The 25,394-nt window shown below is 36.5% G+C and overlaps 2 protein-coding genes across 3 annotated transcripts; one reads left to right on the top strand and one right to left on the bottom strand.

The window, feature by feature from the left end:
- Positions 1-6,212: 6,212 nt before the first annotated feature.
- On the bottom strand, positions 6,213-24,989 carry LOC114318197 (elongation factor Tu, mitochondrial). 2 transcript variants are annotated; one of them, XR_003648952.2, is made up of 14 exons: positions 24,595-24,977; positions 22,765-22,840; positions 22,467-22,559; positions 22,236-22,310; positions 21,074-21,178; positions 20,879-20,969; positions 20,407-20,612; positions 15,153-15,236; positions 14,958-15,023; positions 14,806-14,868; positions 14,245-14,485; positions 12,993-13,204; positions 9,632-9,783; positions 6,213-6,904 (listed from the first exon to the last, which is right to left on the bottom strand). XR_003648952.2 is itself a non-coding variant. In XM_028265058.2 (12 exons), exons 1-12 carry the CDS (start codon positions 24,774-24,776, stop codon positions 13,134-13,136), a joined length of 1,353 nt encoding a protein of 450 aa, XP_028120859.2. In that variant the 5' UTR covers positions 24,777-24,989; the 3' UTR covers positions 12,883-13,133. The 2 variants fall into 2 exon arrangements, 1 of the variants encoding a protein (XP_028120859.2); XM_028265058.2 differs by lacking the exons at positions 6,213-6,904; positions 9,632-9,783 and having other exon boundaries at positions 12,883-13,204; positions 24,595-24,989.
- LOC114318196 (uncharacterized) lies at positions 8,681-11,941 on the top strand. The gene is made up of 2 exons (XM_028265057.2): positions 8,681-11,143; positions 11,337-11,941. The coding sequence occupies exons 1-2, from the start codon at positions 9,089-9,091 to the stop codon at positions 11,760-11,762; spliced, it is 2,481 nt and encodes an 826-aa protein (XP_028120858.1). The 5' UTR covers positions 8,681-9,088; the 3' UTR covers positions 11,763-11,941.
- Positions 24,990-25,394: the final 405 nt, after the last annotated feature.

Here is a 25,394-nt window from a genome sequence, read left to right as displayed (position 1 = left end):
TTTCCGGCGATGTTCGCTAGACCTATGATGGGTTTCCTTTTATACTTTATCAGATGTAATTGTTGCCCCTAGCCAATCAATCTATGAACCAACCTACAATCAATCCTAATATTGTTAGTTGGGGCTGGGCTAGTAAGCCTTATTTAAGAAACAAAACCCAAAATACCTGGTCATGGTCTAATTCGTAGCGGGCCTCATGTTCTAGTTTATAGATCGAATTGGTTTCATGTTACCTTCTAGAGAAAGAGTTTGACATCAACAGGAAGCCCCTTCCCTCTTCGGAGGTGAAAGTCAGGTCATAATTCACTTACTATAAGGAATTTGTACTAAAGGCTATCATCCTTTTGTATGAATCAGGTGCAAATTCTATCATGGCTTCATGGATCTCCATTGCTTATCATTATGCTTTGTCTCGACGAGGAAACAAAAGCAAATCAAATGATGGAACTAGAAAAATGATCCTAGAAGATTATAGTAGCCTACCCATTAGTAGAAACTAAATATGGAGAAGTGTGAAGTCAAAGCTAAAACTAAAATAAAGCAGTTCGTGCACGAGAAATGCAAAGGAATCTTGGAAGAATCGGCACTTCAGAAAGAATTGACTCTCACTCTATGCCATGGTAATTGCAAACCAGAAATCTAATAATAAATAGAAAATAACTTCCCGAAGCTGGTTGTGAGAAATGGATATGAATTTCTTATAATTTAGAATTAAAGCAATCAAGAAGCCTCGGGTGGCTCGATCACGAGCGAAAGGAAAAAGGGAGTCAGTGGGTGGTCATTTTCTAATTTTAATGGATATGTAAAGCCTGAAACAAATCTAGATTGAAATAATTATTTTAAATGCTTTGCCCAAGCAGGTAAATGAGAAGGATGTGGTCGTCTTCCTTGGGTCAAAAGGTGCAATCTTCTGACCGAAACTATAAGCATAAGTAGCACCATTGAAGAGGCCACTGAGTCCTATCTCGAAGGGAGCAGGTATAATAGTATAAGAATTGGACATGGATAGTGCGGTAGTGGGATGAGAGAAGTGTTATACTGAATGTGATTGAGAAAGCTTTGCACTTCCTTAGACAGTTTCTCTATGAACATATACATATATAGGATAAAGTAGTACTAGGAAACATTTTTTTAGATCCTTTGTTCGATGCTGGCTTCGATCCCAAAGTGAAAGTCCTAGGCATCTTGGTATTGGATCCGAATGGATGTCTAAGCGGTTGAAAGAGTCGCCTATTTGATTTGGATGAGTGTGAGCAGACGGGATGGATGTCTTAGCAGCTATCTAAGATTAGAGGGGAGATTCTCAGTAGTGGTGTTCCTTCTTTGTCTACTCTTCCTTTGAAATGGGGGGCTGGAAAACTTTAGCTCCCATTTCAGCTGCTCCCCAATCCCAAGGTAGCAAGAAGATCAGCCCTTCTTAGAGACTCTACGAAAAAATAGCGAAGAAGTAAGGGAATGCGGCCCCTCTAGCTTGCATCAAAGAGTGGATTCACTGATCCGGATGGCAAACCGATTCCAAAGGAATTCCTCGTGAGATAAGAGAACGCGTGTGTGTGCGTGCACCATGATTCCCCTAGTTTCGTTGTTTAGTGGTAACGACCGCTTCTTTAATTGTTCTATTCCAAATGCTAAGAAAGGCCATAGATGCGAACCGATCAACGAGTCTTATATACTCTGTTACGCGGGCTTCAAGAAGTTCCAGAGTGTCTGGGGTTAAGTAAGAATGTGGTGACTTCTTTCCTTTGTTTGGCTTCAGTCCAATCTCCATCAACGATGTCTGAAAACGGATGATTTAATTACTAACGTGTTGGACGGGGATCTTGGAGGTTTGTAGGCAAGCCCGGGGTGGTTCCCACTTCAACCCCTGATTGTTGGGTATGGTGGGCGTAGCGAATCACTATTTGGATTTCTATTGATTATCTCCCTCTAACTAGATTTGGGCTTTCACTCTTGATTGATCAACGCGAGGGACTCACATTTGCCCAACTCGGACGAGCTACCTTATCTAGGCTTTGTTGTCAGCCAAAGGAAAAGGAGAAACTGAGAATCAAGCGGATGCTAGGATACTTTTACTTTTACTCCTTTCTAGTTTGGTCCTATTTCAGGACAGGGGGAGCGGTTAATGCTCAAATTACCTAATGTCACACGGGAGAGGGCAATGTGGACTGAAGGGTGGAGGAATTAAATACTCTGATCTTCTTGGCTATATATAGTTGTAATTGTTCTCTTTCATAGAAGAAAGGAGCAAGCTCATAATGAAGGGATCTAACCCTCAGTGCTCCATACGGGGAAAGTGATTGATACCATGGAGGGAGATTAAGTGGACTAGCCCTCTAAGCGATAAGAAGGTCTAGTGCCTTGTTATGATGAGCGGGCCTTCAAAAAGAAAGGAAACAAACTACTTCTATTCTACTAAAGAGCAATAGGGTATTCTTTTTTGTAATCGACTCTATAGCTTCTTCAAAGTTAGAGACGAAGGAAAGAGGCGGTAGTGCGGTAGAAGGGGGAAGTATTGATAAAAGATGGCTGGTAGTAAGGTAAGCTGCAATACCTTCCTTGTTCTTGTTAGTAGCCATTCAGAGCGGACAGGCAAGGAGAAGTCCCAATGCTTTCGTCTCAGGCTAGAAACAAGAGAGATTTCTATTGATAAGAAATGATAGCTATTGATTTGGTTTGGTTGAAAGCAGAAATTTGAAAATAAGCACGACGCTGAAGTACAAAATCGAAACCGCATGTCGGATGAGGAGCGGGAGGAATTCCTCTTCTACCTATCAATCAGGAAACGACTCATACCATTCGAGGAGTCAAGGATTTGCTAACCCAAATTGATATGAATGAAAGATGCCTCTGGAACTTCTTTTTCTCAATCAGTCGAGGGAACAACCACACCTCACTAAAATTCTTCACTACTCCTACAGGCTTGACGAAGTTAAGCTGTCTGGAGGGAACTCGAATGTAAAAAAAATAAGATTCCCTTTATATATATAGTATAGATAGATATATACATAGATAGTATAGATCTGTGGATAGAATTAAGGATAAATTACACTGACACTCCCTAAGATTTATGTTTATTACAGTTCCCCCCTCACATTTGGAAAATTACACTAACCCCCTTGTCAGTGTAATTATTTGACGGTATTAACTTTTAAGTTAAAATGACATATTTATCCTTAACCTTTACATATACTTTAAAGGGTAAATTACATTGACACCTCCTAAGGTTTCAATTTAATACGGATTCCCCCCTAACATTTAAAAAAAAAACTAATTTAATAAAAATAAATACGAAGAAATATATTTAATTTGTAAAAATTTATTTCTAACCACTCAAAAGATAAAAATTATATAAAAATGATAATTATTTTTTATTTTTTATTTCTTAACCAAATTAATTTTTTATTTTTTAAAAAAAAATTTCTAAAAATCAAACCATACATAGCCTAATAATCTTTTGATAAGTCATTTCTTATGTTGGTAACTTATTTAATTATTTGTTAATTTTACAACGTTTTTACCATCTGAGGCCTGTTTGGTAACCATTTCGGTTTCAGTTTTCAATTTATATTTGCAAAAATTTTAAAAACTGTCATAAAAACTTGTTTGATAATTTTTTTGATTTATAAATGGTTGTCTCAGTTTGTAAATTTGAAAAAAAAAATGTAAATTCAAAAAATGAGTTTACGTTGATTTTTAAACAGAAATTTAAAAATTTAACAAACAAAAAAAAATTTAATTAATTTTTTTGTTTTCAAATATTTTTTTTTTCAATTAATTTTGTTTTCAATTAATTTTTTTTTCAGTGAATTTTTTTTTCAACTAATACTAACCGAGGGGGCAATTGATAATGCTACTTTAAACCTTGGGGAGGGGATTGTAATTTCTAAAATGTGAGGGGTGTCAATGTAATTTACCCAGTGAAGGCAAAATTGGTATTTAAAAAAATTAAATTGCTGACATCAGCAAAATCTGTTAGTTGACTTAACAGTCAACTAACTGAGGAAGCAATCTGTAATGAAACTTTAAATTTCAAAAAGGACGATGTAATTTTCAAAAGATGAGAGAGGAAACTGTAATATATAAACTCCAGGGGGTATCAATGTAATTTACCCTAGAATTAAACAAATGACTTATTTTGAAAATGATATTTTGCATTGGATTCATCTATTAAAGATCTTTCTTATTCTAATATTGAAAATGATATTTTGCATTGGATTCAACTAGCAAAGATCTTTGTGCTATAATTTTATTATGATAATCTAGTAGTCTAGGACTAAAATTGAATAAAAATGATGTTACTTTATGATGTATGGTTTAGAAAAAATGCAGTATTTTGGTTATAATTTAATTCTATTTCAAAATCAAATCTTTTCATTATATATTTTACTGGTGTCTCACAGCAAAATCACAGTAGAAAAACCATTATAGAAGATACTCACCAGGGTATTTTTTTTCATTTTGCAATACAAATCTCACCCCAAGAAAAGATGTCTCACTTTTTTCTAAGACAAAATCATATTGCATATGTAAGATAACAGAGCTTTTTAGATAGTTACCTGATCACAAATTCTAAATTTTAAATTTCTTGGTTGTCATTCTTCATAAAAGGCTTCTTAACGACTTTGCATATAATTTACCAACAAACTCAATTATGTGAGGACAAATTGGGCTATTAAATACACCTTAAGCCTTCAAAATTAGGTTATGTTTGGTATAAAAATTTTGAGTTAAAATAGTTACCAAAAAAAAAAATAGATTAAACAATTAATAAAACAAAATATCACATCTAAATTATAATCATTTAATTTTTTCTCTTACAAAAGTCAAAAAAATCAAAAAGTCCATTCCAAACAAAACTTTTTAACTCCGGACTACAATAGTCAAAAAAATTAAAAAGTAAAAAAATTAACCCACATTGTAAAGGAAAACTTAGTATTTTTTTACTTCTATCTTAACAATAAGAATCAATTTCATTCTTGATTTACTTTAAAATCATATTAATTCGATCCATAAACATCCTACACCATGTAACCTAATTCCGTAGAGTTTGGATAACAAATGGGGTATTGAAAGACCTTGGATTGCGTGGAGTCAAGCCATACCAATTAGTCCCCATTTCTTTTGGATCATCCTTTTCTGATGAATCATGTGGGACCCAATTACATGATAAAGTCCATATTTACTCAATAGTCCCTCTTTCTTTTGGATCATGATCACCCATTTGATGAATCATGTGGGACCCAATAATTGTTATTCATTCATTCCATGTGTATACATCTCCAAATCCGTTCATACCAATGGCACCACATTTGGTACCCCAAAAATAACGGAACATTCCAAACTAACAAAAACTACACTTTAATTCAAAGATGTTTGTGTTTATTAAACAATACATATAAGCAAAAGTAAAAAAACTAAATAGTCTATTCGAAGCCATCTCTCTTTTAGCTTCTAGGGTGTGGGTCACGATTTTATCCCGCCCTACTCTATTCTATCTTATATTTTTTTTGTCTCAAGACGGATTTTGTTCCACTATCGTGTTCTATCTCACCTATATCCTCACGGAATATATACAATATATAATTTAATTTGTTTTTAAATACAAAAGATTCAAATATCGACATATTACAGTTGATATTTAGTTTTACTTATTCAATAATTTGTAATATATCATATTATCTTTTATTTTTATTAATATTATCACTCTTAAAATTATAAAATTAACTCATTTTAATATCTTTTCGATTTATTCTATCTTGACATGACAAAGAAGGGTGAAATACTATAAATTCACTCCCTTCCCATCTCCTAACTTCCTTTTGTTTTCTTTTTTTTTTTTTCTTTTTTTGATGAAACAAAAAAAAAAAAAAAAAAAAAAAAAAAAAAAAAAAAAAACTGAACCTTAAAAAACAGGGTACAACAGAGGACACGAAGATCTCCTAACTTTTGAGGAGGCGCTAGTTGGGGCAATATATGTCGTCCTCTTCTGCTTTTTTTTTAATAAAATGGCCAAAAATCTCATCACAATGCATATTTAATCATAAATGGGTCAAATTGAATCCAGGCAACAAATTCTAATACTTTAAGATAAGTGGCCCTGATGATCTATTATGATCACACATTAAGCCACGTGTATGATCTAATTCAATTATATTAATTTTTCTTATATCTGTAATTAAATCGGTTATTATCATCTTTACTGCTGTCACTTCCTATAATCACCTTTTACTGCCATCACTACCCGCGTACAAAAAGCACTATTATTTTTAAGGTTAAATTAAATACAAGATATTTTCTTATAAAAAAAAAAAAATTCATCAAAGAAAATAAAACATGTCAAAAAAAGCAAGAAGTAATGTCTTGCGTATGAAGAATCTCTTGAGCATATCGGAGGGTAGGGCGTGGGTCTGCATTGGGGCTTGACTTCAGTATTGGCACTCCTACTTCCTTCTTCACGTGGTTCAAGGGTTGGGTTCAGCAGATTCATGATTCTGAGATTTTAATACAATCTATTGCCATTTTATAGGCTATCTGGTTACAACGAAATTCTACTGAATTCCATACTATGGCCATGACCATCGAACGAACCTTAGCCATAGCTCATGATTTATTTTCATTGGTTTTTTCACCACAGCAGCAAGTCACACAGGCACTCTCTCACTCATGTAATAACATTAACAATGTCTTCTCTAATCAAGTTCTTTTGCAGCACACTGTTTCAATCGCAGCAGATTCTCAGAAGTGGCGTATCGTGGTCGATGGGTCTTGGCTCTCAATGGAGGATTGTACTGGAATGGCCTGGGTTTGTTTTGATGAATGTAATCATCCTGTCCAGCAGATGGCAGTGGCCGGTCCACCATTGCCTTCTCCACAGCAAACGGAAGCTGCAACTGCGTTTCAAGCTCTGCGGTGGGCACATAAATAGGGCATCATGCATCTTCAATTGCAAACAGATTGTCAAGTATTAGTTTTGCTGTTACAAAATTATGACCGGGTCTCTGACGGGCAACTTCAGTCCATTTTGAGTGATATAATGTATTATAGTAAATGTTTTGATTATGTTGTTTTTGAAAAGGTGGGTAAAGAGGTTGTCCAACCTGCTCATTCACTTGCAACTTATGTAAGAAAACGCTTTGCAGTTTAATTTATATTAATGTCAACAACAACAAAAACAATCAGTGTGTGTGGTTTGAGTTTTTTGAATTAAACTTTTTGAAAACTCAATTTTTTGATTTTCATATTTTTTTATTTTTAGTGAATATTTTTTAAATTTTAAATTTTTTTTTTATTTTTTTAGATGCACCTTACTTAAATGTATCTAAAAAGTAAAAAATTTATAAAAAATATTTTAAAATTTTAATAAATACATAAAAATATAAAAAATGTATTGAATTCTAGTATTTTTTTTATATTTTTAGTATTTAGTAAATTTTTAAAAAGTTTTTTTTATAAATTTTTTACTTTTTAAATATATTTATGTTAAGTATGTCTAAAAAGTAAAAAAAAATTACTTAAAATATTTAAAAAATTTAATAAAAACAAAAAAACATAAAAAATAAAAAAATAAAATTTCCTAAAAAATATTTTAAAAAAAACACCACCAAGCTAGGGACGATGAGGTAGGGGAGCATGGGTCCCATTGTAACCTAACACAAGGAGACTTTTAGCCAAGCCTGCCAGCCACTACCAGCTAAATTGCTATTATTGCACATTAAACGGCTTTGACACAATACTTGGTAACATTTAGGATTCTAGGACCCACATCAAGATAGAATTAGTCAGAAAAAAGATAATAATAATAAATGTTATTAATTGGCTCAAGCTTCTCTCTAATCTAATTTCATACTAGAACGTGTTGTTAGATTTCATGAGCCCACCACAGAATTATCGATAATTCAAACTATTCAATGTTTAGAACTAATCTAGTATTTTATTCCTACAAAAAATTACGTTGATTAGATATTGATGGTCACTTGATTATATCAATTTTATGTTAACATAATTATGATTTTAAAAATAAATTGTTAACAAAAATGTGATATGATCAAGTGGCTATTAATATACAATCAATGTGATTTTTTACAAAAATAAAATATTTGACGAGTCTTATACATTAAATAGTTTGAATTTTCAATGTAGCTCCGTAATGAGCTCATAAAGACCCAACAAGACACTCTAGTTGAAAAACCCAACTAGAGACAAGTTGAATCCTTACTAATTTCTATATTATTGACTCGCAAGACAAATTCATGTCCATGCTATGGATAACATGTAAATGATTCCCATGCTATTGTATTCATCTTGATAGAGTGTGGGTCTCATTCAAAATGAATGTAAACATGATATTCTAAACATGTTTCTACAAAAAATTCTAGATCTTGTTTATGCTAATATCTTGGGTACGATTGGCTGATCCTAACCTAATTGAGTTTCCACTGGGTAGAATAATTTCAACCTATACCTCCAAGAAGAACTTAATATAAATAGTTCAAAGTCAATGCTTCCAACTAACAAACCATGGAAAGATCAAATTAAGATAAAAGAATCCAGCATTACACCGCCTCTATATGAATAGTCCACCTAAGAGACCTAGTAGGGCAAAATGGTCATTTCACAATTGGGTTTGTTTAGGAAAGAGGAGATCAAAAAGATGAATAAAGGAAAAGCTTATTGCTTTTTTGTTATAAGAAAAAGGGCTTTTAATCCTGAACTTATCCACCAAGGGAACAGAGGGAGACAGCACAGCTTGAGACAGAGAGAGGGAGAGAAGTGTATTACTGAAGTTATAGAAGAGAGGCAACAACAAAAACAGAAGACAGCCTTCCTAGAAGAAATTGGGGAAAGAGAAGTAACTTAAAAGTTTCTCTTTCCTTCGCATTTCCATGGCTTAAAAGTGCTCCCTAAGCTCATTTTCCTCATTTCCTATATAACCACCATTCCTCCATTCTCGCCTTCCAAACACAAGAACAAGAAGATTCCAATCCAAAAACTCAACATTAACCTACCACTTCAAAAGAAAATTTCCAATCCAACCTATTACCCATTTTTATTTCGATTTTGATTTTGATCTTGATCTTGATCCAGTAAGATGGATCGCGGGCAAGATGTAGAAGGAAGCGGAAGTGTTCATTTACAAATTGATGAACTTGGCAATGGAGGTCCAACAATTTTTGAACCGCAAAGCAGTATGGAAACAAGAGATAGTAGCAATGCTAATCCTGTTTCTCCATCAGAAACCCAAACCCAAGTCCGCGCCCCAGAGCAGAAGCTGACTCTCTTCGCCCTCCGCCTCGCGGTGCTTGAGAAAGCGGCAACAGGCCTAGGAACACTAGGCTTTATTTGGGCAACAGTAGTCCTACTTGGCGGTTTCGCCATTACCCTTGATGAGACAGACTTCTGGGTCATCACCATAATTCTGTTAATCGAGGGGACTCGGATTTTCAGCAGAAGCCATGAGCTTGAATGGCAACATCAAGCTACATGGTCAATTGCTGATGTTGGAATCAGTAGTTTCCGATTGATAAGATCAAGCTCACACTTCATAATTAAAACTATAAAAGCAATCTTCAAACCCATTGACTTGGTTCGGAAGCAAAGCCAAAGGGGCCGAGAAGTTAATCAGAGTACTCACCTGGGAAGCCACAAAAACTGTGTTCAGAAAAAGATGCCGACTCGAACATGGTTGGCTTCAGATGTTCCTCTGTTGCCATATGCCCAATGGGTTTTCTCAGCAAAACATGTCAGCAGGCTTCTGTATTGGCTCCAGATTGCTTCTGCGTTAACCTGCACAGGTTTATCATTAATGAAGCTCATTAGACATAACTATGGCGAAATAGCAAAAGGAGATACCGATAAGCGGAATCGCGGGTCTGCTCTGAATATTTTTTACGCCTTGGCATTGGCAGAAGCTTTGCTGTTTTTATTGGAGAAAGCTTACTGGGAATGGAATGTGATTTACTATAAAGTGTTGGATGAGGTGAACAGAGAGTGTGAATTGGGGGCTTCGGGTATGGTTTCGATTAAACGATTCTTCTACGATTCGTATTCGAGGTGTGTTAATGGAAGCATTTTTGACGGCCTAAAGATGGATATGGTTTCGTTCGCTATTGATCTCTTGGATTCAAATTCGCCGGATGAACAGCTAATCGGAGTTAGGATTTTACACAAATTCTCAATGAATCAGCGGTTTTCGGATGATACACTGCAAAAGATTGGAATAACGTTTCCGGTGATGGAACGGTTAGTTGAGATGTTGAATTGGAAAGATCCACAAGAAGAAGAGATCAGGAAATCAGCGGCAGAGATATTGACGAAGCTAGCAGGCAAAAAACAGAACTCTCTACGGGTTGCTGGAATACCTGGTGCGATGGAATCAATATCGTCTCTGCTCCAGAGCCAAAGGACTCATAGTATAGCTGATGAAATCTCTGCGAAGAGAGTCGTCCACGACCATGAAAATTACAGTTTCTCGACATTCAATCATTTGGGACTTCTCATTCTAAAGAAACTTGCTCGAGACCATGATAACTGCGGAAAGATGGGGAACACGAGAGGACTCTTACCGAAAATAATAGATTTTACTCACGCAGAAGAGAGGTTATTGAAGGACGAAACTACTACAGAGTCTCAGATCTTGACGGTGAGACGATCTCTTCAAGTGCTGAAGATGCTTGCTAGAACAACAGGCACCAACGGTAAGCAGCTCAGAAGAGAGATTTCGGAGGTTGTTTTCACAATTAGCAACATCAGAGATATACTACGGTATGGTGAGAAACACCCAATGCTGCAACAACTAGGGATAGAGATTTTAACCAGTCTGGCAATGGAAGAGGACGCAACAACGAGGATCGGGAGCACAGGCGGAGTCGTCAAAGAATTGTTCAACATTTTCTTCAAAATGGAGATGCCTGAAAATCAGAATCATGTAAGAATTGCAGCTGGAGAAGCGCTAGCAATGCTGGCATTAGAAAGCAAGGTTAATTGTCATCAGATATTGAAATTGAAGAAAATTGAAAAGCTCATTGAAGCATTGGAAGTTCCATTGCTACGCATCAATGCAGCACGAATCTTAACAAATTTGTGCACCTACGTTGGAGCAGACTGTTTCATGAAGTTAAAGGGGGTCACTGCTGCAGCACCCACGGTAAGTTCTCATTTAACACCAAAGAACATTCAATATCTTGCAACACAATAGGATTGTATCTTTTCAAGTTGTACAGACAGACACACGGCAAACATTCAATTTCAGAGTAATGCAGATGATAGGGTTCCTTTACTCCTATGTAAACTACAGAATGTAATGGGGATAATAATCTATAAAATCAACTCCATTGCAGGTGCTTAAAGCAATAATTTCAGAAGAAAGCAAATTGCAAGAAGTGATGATCGGACTAGCAGCACATGTTTTCAAATATATGACTACTGAAGAATCGAGCATTGTGTTCGAGAGAGCTGGAATTCAAGTGGCTGAATTAGCTAGTGTACTAGTCCAGATTCTGGAGAAACACAAGTATCCAGCAACCAAGACTCCGAGAATTAGGAGGTTTGTCATAGAGTTGGTGATTTGGATGATGAGAGATGAGGAAACAAATGTTCAAATTTTCAAGGGTCTGGGAATGGAGAAGGAGCTGGAGTCTGTAACAGATACCACATCAGAGCTTGAAAACTTCAATGTTTTCTCTGGTACCGTTGGATTGAGCCGGCACATCACACCAATTCACTCGCTAGTCGAAACTGCGATGAAGTTACTGGAAGATAAATAATTTATGGTAATTCAGAACAGATTTTTCAAATACAATATTTCACGTTGGCATGTCAGAAAAAATGCAATAATTTTGTAAATATGGATGCATGAAGATTATAGGAATTCTTTTTTTATAATGTAAAAAGTACCAGAAGTTCTATTATCTCAATAATCAAGCTATTTCTATTGAGAATGTCAGTTGCAGGTTACATTTATAAAACAATCTCCATATTAGATTGCTAATAACTAGAATGTGCACTACAAAAGTAGGACATATGAATTTGGTTATATATTATAAGTAAGGTGAACATTGATCCTGTGGTTGACTGCAGAGCAGTGGAAGGGCAAAGCCTGAACCAATTACTCCACACACTTAGGTTCGTTACAAAATTAGAAACCATTAATGCTCTAAATTCTCAATTCATCCCAAGCCAAATCAAGCCAGCCAAGATTAAAAACCTTATTCTGGTATCCTAAAAATCAAGAACCACCTGTTATGGTTTCAAGGATGAAAATAAATAAAAACTCAAACCTTAATTCAAGCACAGGTATGGTCTCAAGGATGACAGAACAGTTGTACATTGGGCAAGACAACAAACACACACAAGCTATCAGTTGGCCAATAAAAGCATGATTTTTACACACAAAGTAATTCATGTGTTTGCTAAAATTCATGTTTCTCAAATATATATATACTGGCAAAAATATACTTGCTTCATATAGTCATAGTCCTCAATCCTTTAGACTAGGATCATGGATTTGAGTAGAGATTTGAAAAGAGAAAGAAAAAGATGAGAGAAATGTAAATAAAATATAGACTAAATTTTGTCTCCATTTCTCTCATCTTTTTCTTTTCCTTCTCAAATCTCTACCCAAACTTATGATCCAAACACAGCCTTAGAGTCATAATACAATATGCTCATAGAATCGTGCACTACATAGGGCAAGAATGAAAGAAGGGACAGAAATCAAAGAATTTATAAGTCACATCCAATTGACCATAATTTGCTTCTAGAAGAACCAGTCAGAGGCAATAATCAAGGACCAGGTCCATTCATACTAGACCTGAAAGTCATAATTTCAATTAGAAGTAATAGATTTCATAGAATTTAATTCATCCGAAAATGAAGAGAGAAACATTTCTGAAGAGCCCAAAACCACCTTAAGCAATTTTGCATTATAAACAGAAAGAAGGAAATAAAAAAATTTCTCCATACAATCCATATAAATCAAAATCCAACTTATTTACCTCACTAACAGTGACTAAAGTAAACATCACTAATCACCAGAAATTGCACTCATCTCTATGAAGAGTAGCCTGACATCTGTTAAACATCTTTCTGCAAATGAGTAGGCATGAATTTTATTGTTCAGGACCAGTTGCAGTATTTTAGTCAATTACTTTTGAGACAACTCCTGCACCAACCGTCCTACCTCCTTCTCTCAAAGCAAATCTTTGTCCTGTTAATAGCAAATGATCACAACACATCCCATGGATTAGACCAACAAAAAACCAAGAATACAGAACTCAAACAAAAACAAACTATTATAGTTAGCTTCTATACTAAAAGTTCTCAATCCAAGTACTATGACTTCATCAGAAGATGAGGACTTGCAATGGGCCAGCAGTTCAATATTTGAAAACTTGAAGAAAATTTGCGTGACAAATAAGTTTCAAGTGGTATTAGATATTATGAAATGTATTAAAAGAAAAATTAATTTTATGGAGATCTTTCACATACAAAAGAAACAACAAAGTCAATACCCTCTGTCAGTTAAGACCAGCAGGCTATAAAGCTTCGTCAAAGTTTTTTTCTAATCCATGTTCCAGATACTGTTTAATCTTATGAGTAAATATCATTCATGAAAGTGTTTGTTTTAATTTGATATATGGTTGATGGCATCATTGTGTATTCCACAAGCATAGCCAGCCATATCAGCTTCACAATTAATTGAAATTATGTGCTTATGTGAAGCATATGCCTCAGAAATATTAGGTTTGTCGCAGTTGGCATAACATATGCCACTAGTATCCATAACTATGACTAAGTAAATGCATTTTAATCAAATCCCAAGTATAAATAGCCTGTACAAATACATTGCAACAACGACCCTACAAGGTAACAATACATGTTTATGAGATTCACTGGTGTCTATGAAGCAAAATATTTCACTTCACATTGTCATGACCTACACAACCAGCATTGCCCAAGCATTTGTAAGTAATACTGGACGTATGATGCAAAAAACAAACTTCAACACATCTACATTCAATTTACTTCAAACATAACTTCAGTGATAATTTCCTCCTAAGGGATGCCAGTTATATTCACAAGAAATATGACAGAACTCCATGAGAAAGAATGGATACTCCTTTGAATTCTGATATAAAGAAAAATGAAGCAGAAATTATGAGAAATAAAGAAATTTATAATCATTTGTGTTGTGTATCACCACAAGTAGGTTTATCTTCAAAAAAGAAATACTGTTGTCAAACAAACCTGCTTCAACAGGAACAGGTGAAATCAGCTCAAAAACTGCAGTCACATTGTCACCAGGCATCACCATCTTAACATTTTCAGGCAATTCCACCTTCCCTGTAATATCTGCAGTCCTCATGTAGAATTGAGGCATATAATTTGAGAAAAACGCAGTATGGCGGCCACCTTCATCTTTCGTGAGAACATAAATCTCTGCCTCAAAACGCTTATAAGTTTTTAGGGTTCCAGGTTTTGCTACTACCTGTGGCATTAATAACACTGTCACCAAAACGAGATACTTGGTGTTGGGGATAGAATAAAGAAATGAAAAGAAAAATCAACAGTCCCCGCAATGCTACAAACATCATTACAGTGTTGAAAGCTCTTCCTCATATGCAATCAAACATGTTTCATTATAATGTCAAGAAGCATTATCCATTACGACAAGGTAGGCCATTACATTTTAATTACTTTAATAGTAAGATAAAATGATCGATTCACTTTATAAATTGAGAATTGCAACTTGGCTGGAGCTACAGTTTCATATTGGTGGCCATGCGCACCTTAGCCACATTCACTCACCTGTCCTCGTTGTACCTCATCACGCTTTAAGCCACGCAAAAGAAGGCCCACATTATCACCAGCCTACAGGAGAAACAACATACCAATAGTGTAGTGACCTCTGCACTGAAACTGAAGTGTCCAATAATGTAAAAATTAGACAAAAGTTTTACCTGTCCATGATCCAAACTTTTCTTAAACATCTCTACACCAGTGACTGTAGTCTTCAAGGGCCCACCCTACAGAAGACAGACAGACAGACACAACATAATAAGATTAGTATCTTGCATAAAACATAGAAAGTAAATGTGAAGGCATTCTTCATGTTCATGTTATTTTATAAATTTGATTTTAGTACTATGAAGTACCTGCATCAATCCCAAAATTTCAATATCCTCACCAACTTTGATGGTACCCTGTTCAATACGACCAGTAACAACAGTCCCACGTCCCTTCAACAAATAAAATAATCATTAATTGAGGTAGCAGTGAATATCAGGTTCAACTTTTCACAATGTCCGTGTATATATTGATAACTGTGTAATAGGCTTTCCATGGTAGAAACTACAAAAGGCATATTTTTTAAAAAATAATAATAATGTATTAACTTCTAAGACTTCATAAATATCAAACACATAAATTGCTACTGAACAGTGCAAAATAGAATACATTGATGTAAAAAACAGCTCAATTTATTGCAACTGCATAGAAAACTATGGTACATTCCATATTGCTATGGAATGGCATAAAATCATCACCAATGTGCATTGCAAGATACTTGAAACTTTTTTTTTTTTGTCATTATTAATTATAATTAACATAAATTTTATAACTTATAGAAAAACTGTAGAAATTTAATGTATAAAGAGAAATGCTTGTATTATTGATTGATCTATATTGATATTTATTACAATGATTCATGATTCTTATATATAGAAGAGGGTGAGTGTGTAGTAGGTAAGGAGTAGGTGAATGATGCAGGACAGATTCGAAATAGGCCTGAGTATGAGCAAAAACACAAATAACAGGGCTGTTTTGGGGGTTGTGAACAGTAAATATGAACAGTAGACGTGAACAGTGATTTGTAGGAAGTAGAGGAAGGGTTAAAGAAGGATAGATCTAGATATCACACCTAGAAAACCCAAGGCATCACACCAATGGGCTCTTTAGCATCACACTAAAGAAAGATTGCATCAGCACAATCATAGAAGCATAAGCTTAATTTTCATTCATTCCATTCATAAATTGCCACAAGACTTACAATATAATTTATACTCACTTCATCTTGATTCTAAAACTTTCCAAATTAAATGACATGACTAACTTAGACTCCCTAGGACTCTTTAATGCATTAATCATGTGAAAGACTCTAGAAGACTCTTTGACCAACTAAATAACCCAAAGACCTTGACTAGAAATTTAAAGACATTTGACTTGAGAAACTCAAAAGACACTTTTAAATAAATCCCAAATCTAGTTAATCTCCCAAGTAGGCCCCACATCATCTAGCATATGCCAAATCAAGGCTTGGGCCTTAGAACCGTTGGATCCACGCCTTTTATAGACTTTAATTGGCTGCTGCCATTTTCCATCAGTGAAGTGGAGGTGGTAGTGGTGTAGTGGGTTAGGTTTAGTGGAGTAGGTGAGGTGGTAGTGGTGTAGTGGGTTAGGTTTAGTGGAGTAGGTTTAAGTGGGTGAAGTAGGTGGAGAGTAGGTGGATTTTAACAGCCCCCCGCAAACTCAAGGGGGATAGGAACTAACCAACTTGAGTTTGAAGAGAGTAACAAAACAAGAAAATACATAAAAATAAAAGAAGATAGGTGGCACTGTATGGTCGTGTCAGACCATTGGTGAAGACACTGGATGGTGGTGTCATAACGTTGTAGAGGACACTGTATGGGGGTGTCATAACCATGTAGAGGACACTGTATGGTGGTGTCATAACGGTGTAAAGGACACTGGATAGCGGTGTCAGACCGATGTAGAAGACAATTTATGGGGTCATGTCGGACCGTTGTAGCAGACACTGTGTAGTCGTGTCAGACCGATGTAGAAGACAGTTTATGGGGTCATGTCGGACCGATGTAGAAGACAGTTTACGGGGTCTTGCTGGACCCTTGTAGAAACTAACCGGAATCAATGTCGGGACAGTTTACAGAGTCTTGTCGGACCCTTTGAAGGAGCGAACCGGAATCAATGTCGGGACAGTTTATTGAGTCTTGTCGGACCCTTGAAGGAGCTAACCGGAATCAATGTCGGGACAGTTTACAGAGTCGTGTCGGACCCCTGAAGGAGCTAACCGGAATCAGTGTCAGGACAGTTTACAGAGTCTTGTCGGACCCTTAAAAAGTCGCACCCTCAAAAGGTGTGCCCAATCTTTCAAAAGGCGTGCCATCAAAAGGCGTGCCCAATCCATAAAAAGGCGTGCCAGATATGATGGCGAGGCACGTGAGTGCCTTGGCTGGCGCGCCCGTTTGTCGTCTGGCGTCAAGTGGCGCGCGATACACGTGGCTGCCTCGGCTATTTAACCAAGACGGAGGCTGAGGCTGAGGCAGAAGCTGAGACAGAAAAACTGAGAGAAACCTCTGAAAAATTCTTCCGTTGCTGAGAAAGAAACTCTGTAATACGCTGTAACACTCTGTTGCCCAGAAAATGGCTTCGTCTTCCCGTGGGCTGCTCACTCTCTTTCCCAACCTCAATGAGTCAACAAGAGAGAGAACTGGTGCGGTGGCCAGTGAACCTCAACCAAACACCTCTGTGTTTGCTCCGTTGAACTTTCCGATGCGGTCGGTGGAGCAAAAAATGGCGGTGCAAACTGATATTGAGGCCAATCAGTATACTCTGAAGTCATGTGTGGAAACCATGACTGCGGTCACAAACTTGTCGCACCGGCTGCAGAGCAGGACAAATGAGGTGCAACAGTTAAATTCCCAGCTGGCTCTGCTCCAACGCATGTATAAGGATGCGCGAGCAGAGATAAGTGTGCTAAAGGCGGAAAATAAAAAGCTGAAGCGGAAGGCCACCGTTATGTTCCGATTTGAAGGACCGCCATATGCTGCAGTGGAGGAGCAGGGAGGAGTGATCATGCCCAGTGGAGTGGGAAACACGGAGGCAAGACCGGCAAGGGCCGCCCAGGACGGAGGCAAGAAGAAAAGACCGGCGGCAGAGTAGAGAAGAAAAAAACCCGCCTGTGGATGTGATTGTTTGGGTTTTGTTTGTGTTTTTTTTTTTTTTTTTTTTGGTGTAAAATGGTGATCGGGGTTGATCCCGAGATGAATAAAAGATGGTTTGGTGTGCAAAGCTATATGGTATGAATGGAATTTGAAAAAGATTAAAAATAATGTGAAAGAAAAATAAAGAAAGAAATAATAAAAATATATTTGAAATCAAAATGAAAGAATGGGGAAATAAGGAAAGTGGTTTGGAGAAAATAAATAAAAATAATGGATTTTGAAATCAAACGGAGGAAAGAGAGGGGACAAGCCCATGTGAGGGAAAGAGGGGTTTAAAGAAAGTGAGGGAGTGGGTTGATTAAAAAAAAAGGATTGTGGGTTTGAAAGTGGAAAGATGAGAGAGAGAGAGTGGGGTACATGATGAAGAGAGAGGGATGTCGTGCATGTGTGTGTATGTGGCAGTGTGAATGAGAAAAAGAGAGAGAGAGAGAGCTGTGTTGGGTGACATTACTGCAATTGCTTGGGCTACAGCATTGATCTCTGAGCTGTCCCATTTCAAGAAGGATAAGAATGTTGAGAAGCCTAACAAGGCTGAAAGTACAATCACCTGCAGCTTATGGATGACTTCCTGATTCAGATTTCCACTCTAAAGAACAGCCTGAGTTGGATTCGTTGGCAAAGCAGGTGCCTTCTAATCTGGAATTGTCTGTAATGGATCCACAATCTGATGCTGATTCACTATCCTTGACAAAGCTTCGATCAAGAATCTCTACATTGTTTGAGTGTATGTCTAAGGAGCCTAACATGGAAAAGATTTTGGATGACACCAGACTTGTTGTGCAGGAAACACATGATAGTCTGCATCAGCACTCCATGGGTTGTGTTTTGGAGGAAAGTCACAGTTCTGATGCCACATGTGATAGACAGGCTTGTCCTGAGGGGTCTGAAGAACCGGCAGCGAAGGAAATCTCTATGTCCAAAGATTGTAAGCCAGATGGAGCAACAGTAAATACCATTAGCGAAGATTCCCCACTGGGCTCCAGTGAGAGTTCCGATCATGACAATACGGATGGGTAAAGAGATTTTGGGTTTGCGTCGGCGAGGTGGTGAAGAAGAGTGAAGGTATGTGTAGAAAATGCTAGTGGACTAGGTTGAGGTCCGACGGGCGGCCAAGGCGAAGTTGCCGCCCGCCGGTGAAGCAAAAATACTAGGTTCTAAACCTGCTCTGATACCATGTAGAAATTTAATGTATAAAGAAAAATGCTTGTATTATTGATTGATCTATAATGATATTTATTACAATGATTCATGATTCTTATATATAGAAGAAGGTGAGTGTGTAGTAGGTAAGGAGTAGGTGAAGTGGAGGTGGTAGTGGTGTAGTGGGTTAGGTTTAGTGGAGTAGGTGAGATGGTAGTGGTGTAGTGGATTAGGTTTAGTGGAGTAGGTTTAAGTGGGTGAAGTAGGTGGAGAGTAGGTGGATTTTAACAGCCCCCGCAAACTCAAGGGGGATAGGAACTAACCAACTTGAGTTTGGAGAGAGTAACAAAACAAGAAAATACATAAAAATAAAAGAGGATAGGTGGCACTGCATGGTCGTGTCAGACCATTGGTGAAGACACTGGATGGTGGTGTCATAACGTTGTAGAGGACACTGTATGGGGGTGTCATAACCATGTAGAGGACACTGTATGGTGGTGTCATAACGGTGTAGAGGACACTGGATGGCGGTGTCAGACCGATGTAGAAGACAGTTTATGGGGTCATGTCGGACCGTTGTAGCAGACACTGTGTGGTCGTGTCAGACCGATGTAGAAGACAGTTTATGGGGTCATGTCGGACCGATGTAGAAGACAGTTTACGGGGTCTTGCTGGACCTTTTTTTTTTTTTTTTTTTGTTAAAATTGATGTATTATTGATTGATGTATGTTATATTTTACAAATGGTGAGGGGCTCCTTATATAGGAGATGTAGTGGAGTAGGTGGTAGTAGGTGGTAGTGGTAGGTGTGTAGTAGGTGGTAGTAGGTGGTGGTAAAAGGTTCTTGCAAGTTAAAGTTGTTTCTTTTTCCACGGCAACGAGAAAAATTAAGTAATGAACTTATATCTATGGTGATATGTCCTCTTATTGGTTGTTCACATTAAGGAAGAAACTCTGTACTTGGAATTTTTGAATACGAATTAAAAAGCTAAAAGGTTTGCTGACACATGATATATATTACAAACCATGTGTACTTGCACTTGTCTTCCTATAATAAAATTTAAATACTATCTCAAGATAAACAAAATGTGATAAAAAAAACACAATCAGACAACTACTTACTTATAAGTATACAGCATCATTAATTGAAGAAGTTTTATTGAGAAATTGTGCAAGGAAATTGAAACTAACCTAGAAAAGGCATCATGCAGTAAGCAGTTTGTAATTAAAAATGCAAGTCGTTGAATTACCTGAATTGAAAAAACATCTTCAACTGGCATTAAGAACGGCTTATCAAGCTGGCGTACAGGATCAGTTATATATTCATCCACAGCATCCATTAGTTTTAAAATAGCCTTTTTCCCAAGTTCATCATTTGTCCCCTGTAGGGCAGACAAGGCTGAACCCCGAACAATTGGGATTTCATCTCCAGGAAATTTGTAGAAGTTGAGCAGCTCTGCAAGAATCATTTATCCGGTTACAAGCTCAATGAAATCATGACATAAGCCAAACCAAACTAAATCTTGTGTCCCAATCAGATGGGGTTGGCTAAATCATGACATAAACAGTAAGTTAATAGCTATAAAGATAATAAGTCAATAACTAAGAAATCCTAACATCATACCACAGAGTTCCTTGACTCCATCACATAACCAAGTTGTAGAAGTAATTAAAAAGAACAGCAAGTGAAATAAGTATTAACAGTTTTAAAGGTTCTCATACCACGGAGTTCCATCTCAACAAGTTCTAGTAGCTCTGAATCATCAACAGCATCAACTTTATTAAGAAAGCATACCAAAGATGGTACACCAACCTTCACACAACAATAAGAAGTACTCAGCAACATGGTTCTTTAAAAAATTGAACACATGAAACAAGAAAATCTGCTTTACAAGCTGCTAACAAAGGGTTGCAGACCTGGCGGGCAAGCAAAATATGTTCCTTTGTCTGTGGCATGGGTCCATCTGGAGCAGATACCACCAGGATGCCCCCATCCATTTGGGCAGCTCCAGTAATCATGTTCTACAGTTCAACCACATGTATCTAGTAAGTGAGGACATTCCTTGAAAGATGATAACTTATCGACATTTTTGTGTGCCCATGGAAGTTAGACAACTGAATTTTGACACCATGATGATTCCAAGTACATAATCCAAAAAAGAAACTCAAGCAATAAAGGCTACCAGCTTAGACCTTGGAGATACTTAGACCCTTTAAGGCTAGAACTTGATCCATCCTACTACTCTCTCATAATTTCAAATTGAGATTTGTAGTTAACTAGAAATCCCAAAGCAAATTGCTCCTTTCATTTCTTAGTCACCAGAAGGCTAGAACAAGATCTACCATATTTTTCAGTCATAATTTTATACATAATCCCAGAAGGGAACTCAAGTAATAAAGGCTACCAGCTTAGATACTCAGTACCTACTAGAAGGCTACAACTAGGTCTATCCTATTTCTCAGTCTTAATTTATTCTGAGATTTTTCTACCAATAAAAAATTTTCATGCCATATCCTTCGTGAATGAACTGCCATTTATAATTCTAGACTCCTAGTGTGTCACATAAGAAGCATATTTGGGTCTGATCAGCAGATTTACCAGGGCCATTTGATAGCAATGGATGTATAATGTATTAGATCCAAATTATTTGCCCATGTAGAAATTCTATCAACCTTGGATCTAAGACATGATCAATCTTATCAGGGCAAGAGCTGTTAAGAACATGAGAATAACAAAATGATTCAATAAATATTGGAAGTTAAAAAGTAGGCAACAGGCACAATTCAACTATAGTGCCATTCTTTTATGTGTGTACTGCTTCCATCATTCATGGTGCAGTCTAGAAAACTGCTTCTTTCATTTCCAGACCTCATGTGAGCATACAATTGGGGTGGGACCACTGGGTAGAAAATTATTGGATGGCATATTTGGCTGTGTTCAAATTATATGTTTCTCAAAATGCACTGAACTTCACCTGCATCCGCTAGGAAGCATTGTAATGCTCTATATAAATCAAAAAAATTTAGATTTTAGAAATTTGTTTTTTTACAGAAAACAAATCAAACTTAAAAGGCTTACTTTAACATAGTCTGCATGTCCTGGGCAGTCAACATGAGCATAGTGCCGCTTAGTAGTTTCGTACTCCACATGGGCCTGCAAAATCATGTCAAGACCTAGGGTGAACTCACAGAATGGTTTCAAAAGGTATATAAATGAGCCTAATGAGGTAACAGAAATTTTAGGCCACCTCAGCATAATGCTTTTTGAAATATAATGTTGAAAATAAGGCAAGCAAAGCTGTATCTTAACCGTAGCAATAGTAATTCCTCTCTTCTTCTCTTCAGGAGCCTTATCAATCTCATCAAAGGCAACAGCCTTGGCTTTGCCTTCTTCCGCAAGCACCTATGGTAAATAAATAAGAAATAGAGTTATTCCAACTATTTATGAAGTTAACAGGCAATTGCAAGAATAAGAAAAGCGGCAACTTCCCCATTTCAAACTGTCAGCATGCTCAACATGTCCCAGTTTCAGGTCATTTTATCATGAAATACGATCAAGAGAAGAAAAAGATTCATATCGACTGATCAAATAATTATAAATACTCAACCTTTGTGATTGCAGCAGTCAAAGTAGTTTTCCCATGATCAACATGTCCAATGGTACCCACATTTACATGTGGTTTTCTAGAACAACAAAACCAAAAAATGGAAAATGATGAGCTAACAAGCATGCATTGAAACAAATCGTGATGAGAAGTAGAGAGATATGCATATCTGAATATAAAGTTACAATATTATCTGACAGATAATAAGCATATTCATCATCCCTTCAAATTCACTAACCACCTTACAAAGGATTGAGCTCATGGTAGCATCTGCCATTTGGATATCCCACGGAAATTAGAACTACTCACTAATTTTACTTGTGATTCACAGTGAATCCATCATCTTTACCGTAGCATTTGCATAATTCTCTGTTTCCATTGACACTCAATCAAAAATATAGGCTACTCAATATTCCAATGAATGACCTCATTTTCTTTATGTTGGTTCTTAAGGTGATATTTCCTCATTGCAAATCTATGTCACAAAATACATCTTCGAACAGATATCCACACATTGCTAATAAGTCACATCTTAATGAAAAATTTATTAGAAAGAGTGAAAATCTTGGTACATTTTTCTGTCATTGAAAAAATCCTTCATAAAATAAAAATAAAAACAAAAAAAAGAAAAAAAAAAAAAAAAGGGCTAACCCTCCAATTGAATCCCTATAAGCCGGAGGAAATGAAAACAAATAAAGGTTATGCAGCTTTCGTTTCAATTTCCATTTTTCTTAAGAAAAATAAAAATAAAAAACAAGTATTTGTACCTTCAATATGAAAAAACTTAAATAGAATAAATTGAGTAGAATTATATTTTCCAATCGCATCCTAATTAATATTCAAAAGCTAATTTTGTGTATTTACTAAATATTCTCAGCAACCAAAAGAGTGCAATTGAAATTAAAATGCAAGTGCCAACAACCATAATAAAAAAAATGCAAACACATATATAGTTACAAAATTACAGTCATGATCAAAATCAACCAAGCAACATCGCACATCGAACCAAATTACACAATTAACCAATTCAAAACACAAAGCAATCAGAATAAAAACTTTTCAATAAAAGAAATGTGTATGATCAATGATGAAATATAGAAAATATCAAAGCAATTGGTTATGCAGCATTGGTTTCCGTTTCATTTTTCTCCAAAAAACAGAGAAAAAATAGTTTTTGTGTACCTTAATGCTCCGTTTGTTTGGACAAAAAAAGAAATTCCATATTTTATGGCGTTCAGTACAATGGTGAACCAAAATCAATAGAAAACATTTTCTATAGTCAACGAAAAACAAACCTACTTGGGTAGAACATGTTTTCCATTCTTAAAACGCGGAAAATGTTTTCCAAACTAAAGTCTCACCAATGTCACCCCACTACTACTGCCACTCTCACCTCCACCACCGCACCACCATCACCACGGCCACTACCACCATCACCGCCACCCCACCACGACTCTGCCACCTCTACCTTCATCCCACCACCACAACCAAACATAGAAAAATATTTTCTAGAAAAAGTTTTTTCATAGAAAATATTTTCCGCCCCAACAAAACGGAGCATAAATATGAAAAGCTACGAACTTAGATAGAAATATAGGCTCATTGAGTAGAATTATTTTCCTTTCACATCCTAAGTATGATTCAAAACTTAATTTTGCATCTTTCCCAAAGATTCTCAGCAACCAAAAGGCGGCTTAAATAAAAATAACATTACAAGTGCCAATGATCAAATTCAAAACAAGCAACATCACACATCGAACCAAATTACACAATCAACCAATTCAAAACACAAAACATATACGATCAAAGCAATTGATTTGTGAGAAAACTAACGTTCTTGTGAATGTGGCCATGGATCGCCACCATGGAGCGAATTGAGAAGCACTTGCATTTCCGCGAAGCAAGTGCAAGTGAGTCGAACTCAAACCTCGACAGAAAGAGTAGGTAGGTGCGATGAATGAGAGAATGTGCTTCGAATTATGAGCTCTGACCGCTGATGATGATAATGAAGCCATTGAGACCCCAACGCACAGAATATATATATATAGTTGTGTTGTGTATCTATATATCACTCAGAGGGAACAGAAGTTTAGGAGTCTCATGCGAAAGGGTTTTAGAGAGAGAATTATCAATCATGAGAAAATGATACTCTCACCGATCACCAAACCAAATCAGTCCGGGGCATCGATAATGGGATGGCTAAAATTGTTTGTTGTATAAAAAGCGATAAAAGTGAGAATCAAAAATATTTGATAAGATAGGTTAAGAGTTTGTTAATTTTAGAAAGGGAGTGGTGGTGTAATAGATTTGTTAAATATATATATATATATATATATATATATGTGTGTGCATATAATAAATAAAATAAATAAATAATTTAGTTTAATTAAAAATTTTAAGGCCAAAATTAAATTTTAAGTCCAAAAAAAAAAGAATAATGATTTGTCCCCCTAATTTCTTTTCTCGAATCCCCCTAATTTCAGAAGAGAGAGAGAGAGAGAGAGAGAAAAGAGAAGAGAGGGAAGAGGAGGAGTTCAGAATAGAGGGAAAAGGAGGAGCTCGATCGTCGTCCTCTGCCCGATCGTCGTCTCCGGCAGCCCCCGCTTCTGCCCGATCGTCGTCTTCGGCAGCCC

Source organism: Camellia sinensis, chromosome 7 (assembly GCF_055761805.1).
Source record: "Camellia sinensis isolate YWXY chromosome 7, ASM5576180v1, whole genome shotgun sequence".
Taxonomy (NCBI): Eukaryota; Viridiplantae; Streptophyta; class Magnoliopsida; order Ericales; family Theaceae; genus Camellia; species Camellia sinensis.
Note: the sequence above shows the minus strand (reverse complement) of the source record. Positions and strands in the feature narration are given on the sequence as shown.

Excerpts from the sequence above, each read along its gene's own strand:
- LOC114318196 (XM_028265057.2), top strand. The coding sequence starts at position 9,089 with ATGGATCGCGGGCAAGATGTAGAAGGAAGCGGAAGTGTTCATTTACAA. Across the intron at positions 11,144-11,336 it reads TCACTGCTGCAGCACCCACG|GTGCTTAAAGCAATAATTTC; the intron begins GTAAGTTCTCAT and ends ACTCCATTGCAG.
- LOC114318197 (XM_028265058.2), bottom strand. The coding sequence starts at position 24,776 with ATGGCTTCATTATCATCATCAGCGGTCAGAGCTCATAATTCGAAGCAC. Across the intron at positions 22,311-22,466 it reads GAGGAATTACTATTGCTACG|GCCCATGTGGAGTACGAAAC; the intron begins GTTAAGATACAG and ends ATGATTTTGCAG. Across the intron at positions 13,205-14,244 it reads ACCTGTTCCTGTTGAAGCAG|GACAAAGATTTGCTTTGAGA; the intron begins GTTTGTTTGACA and ends TGCTATTAACAG.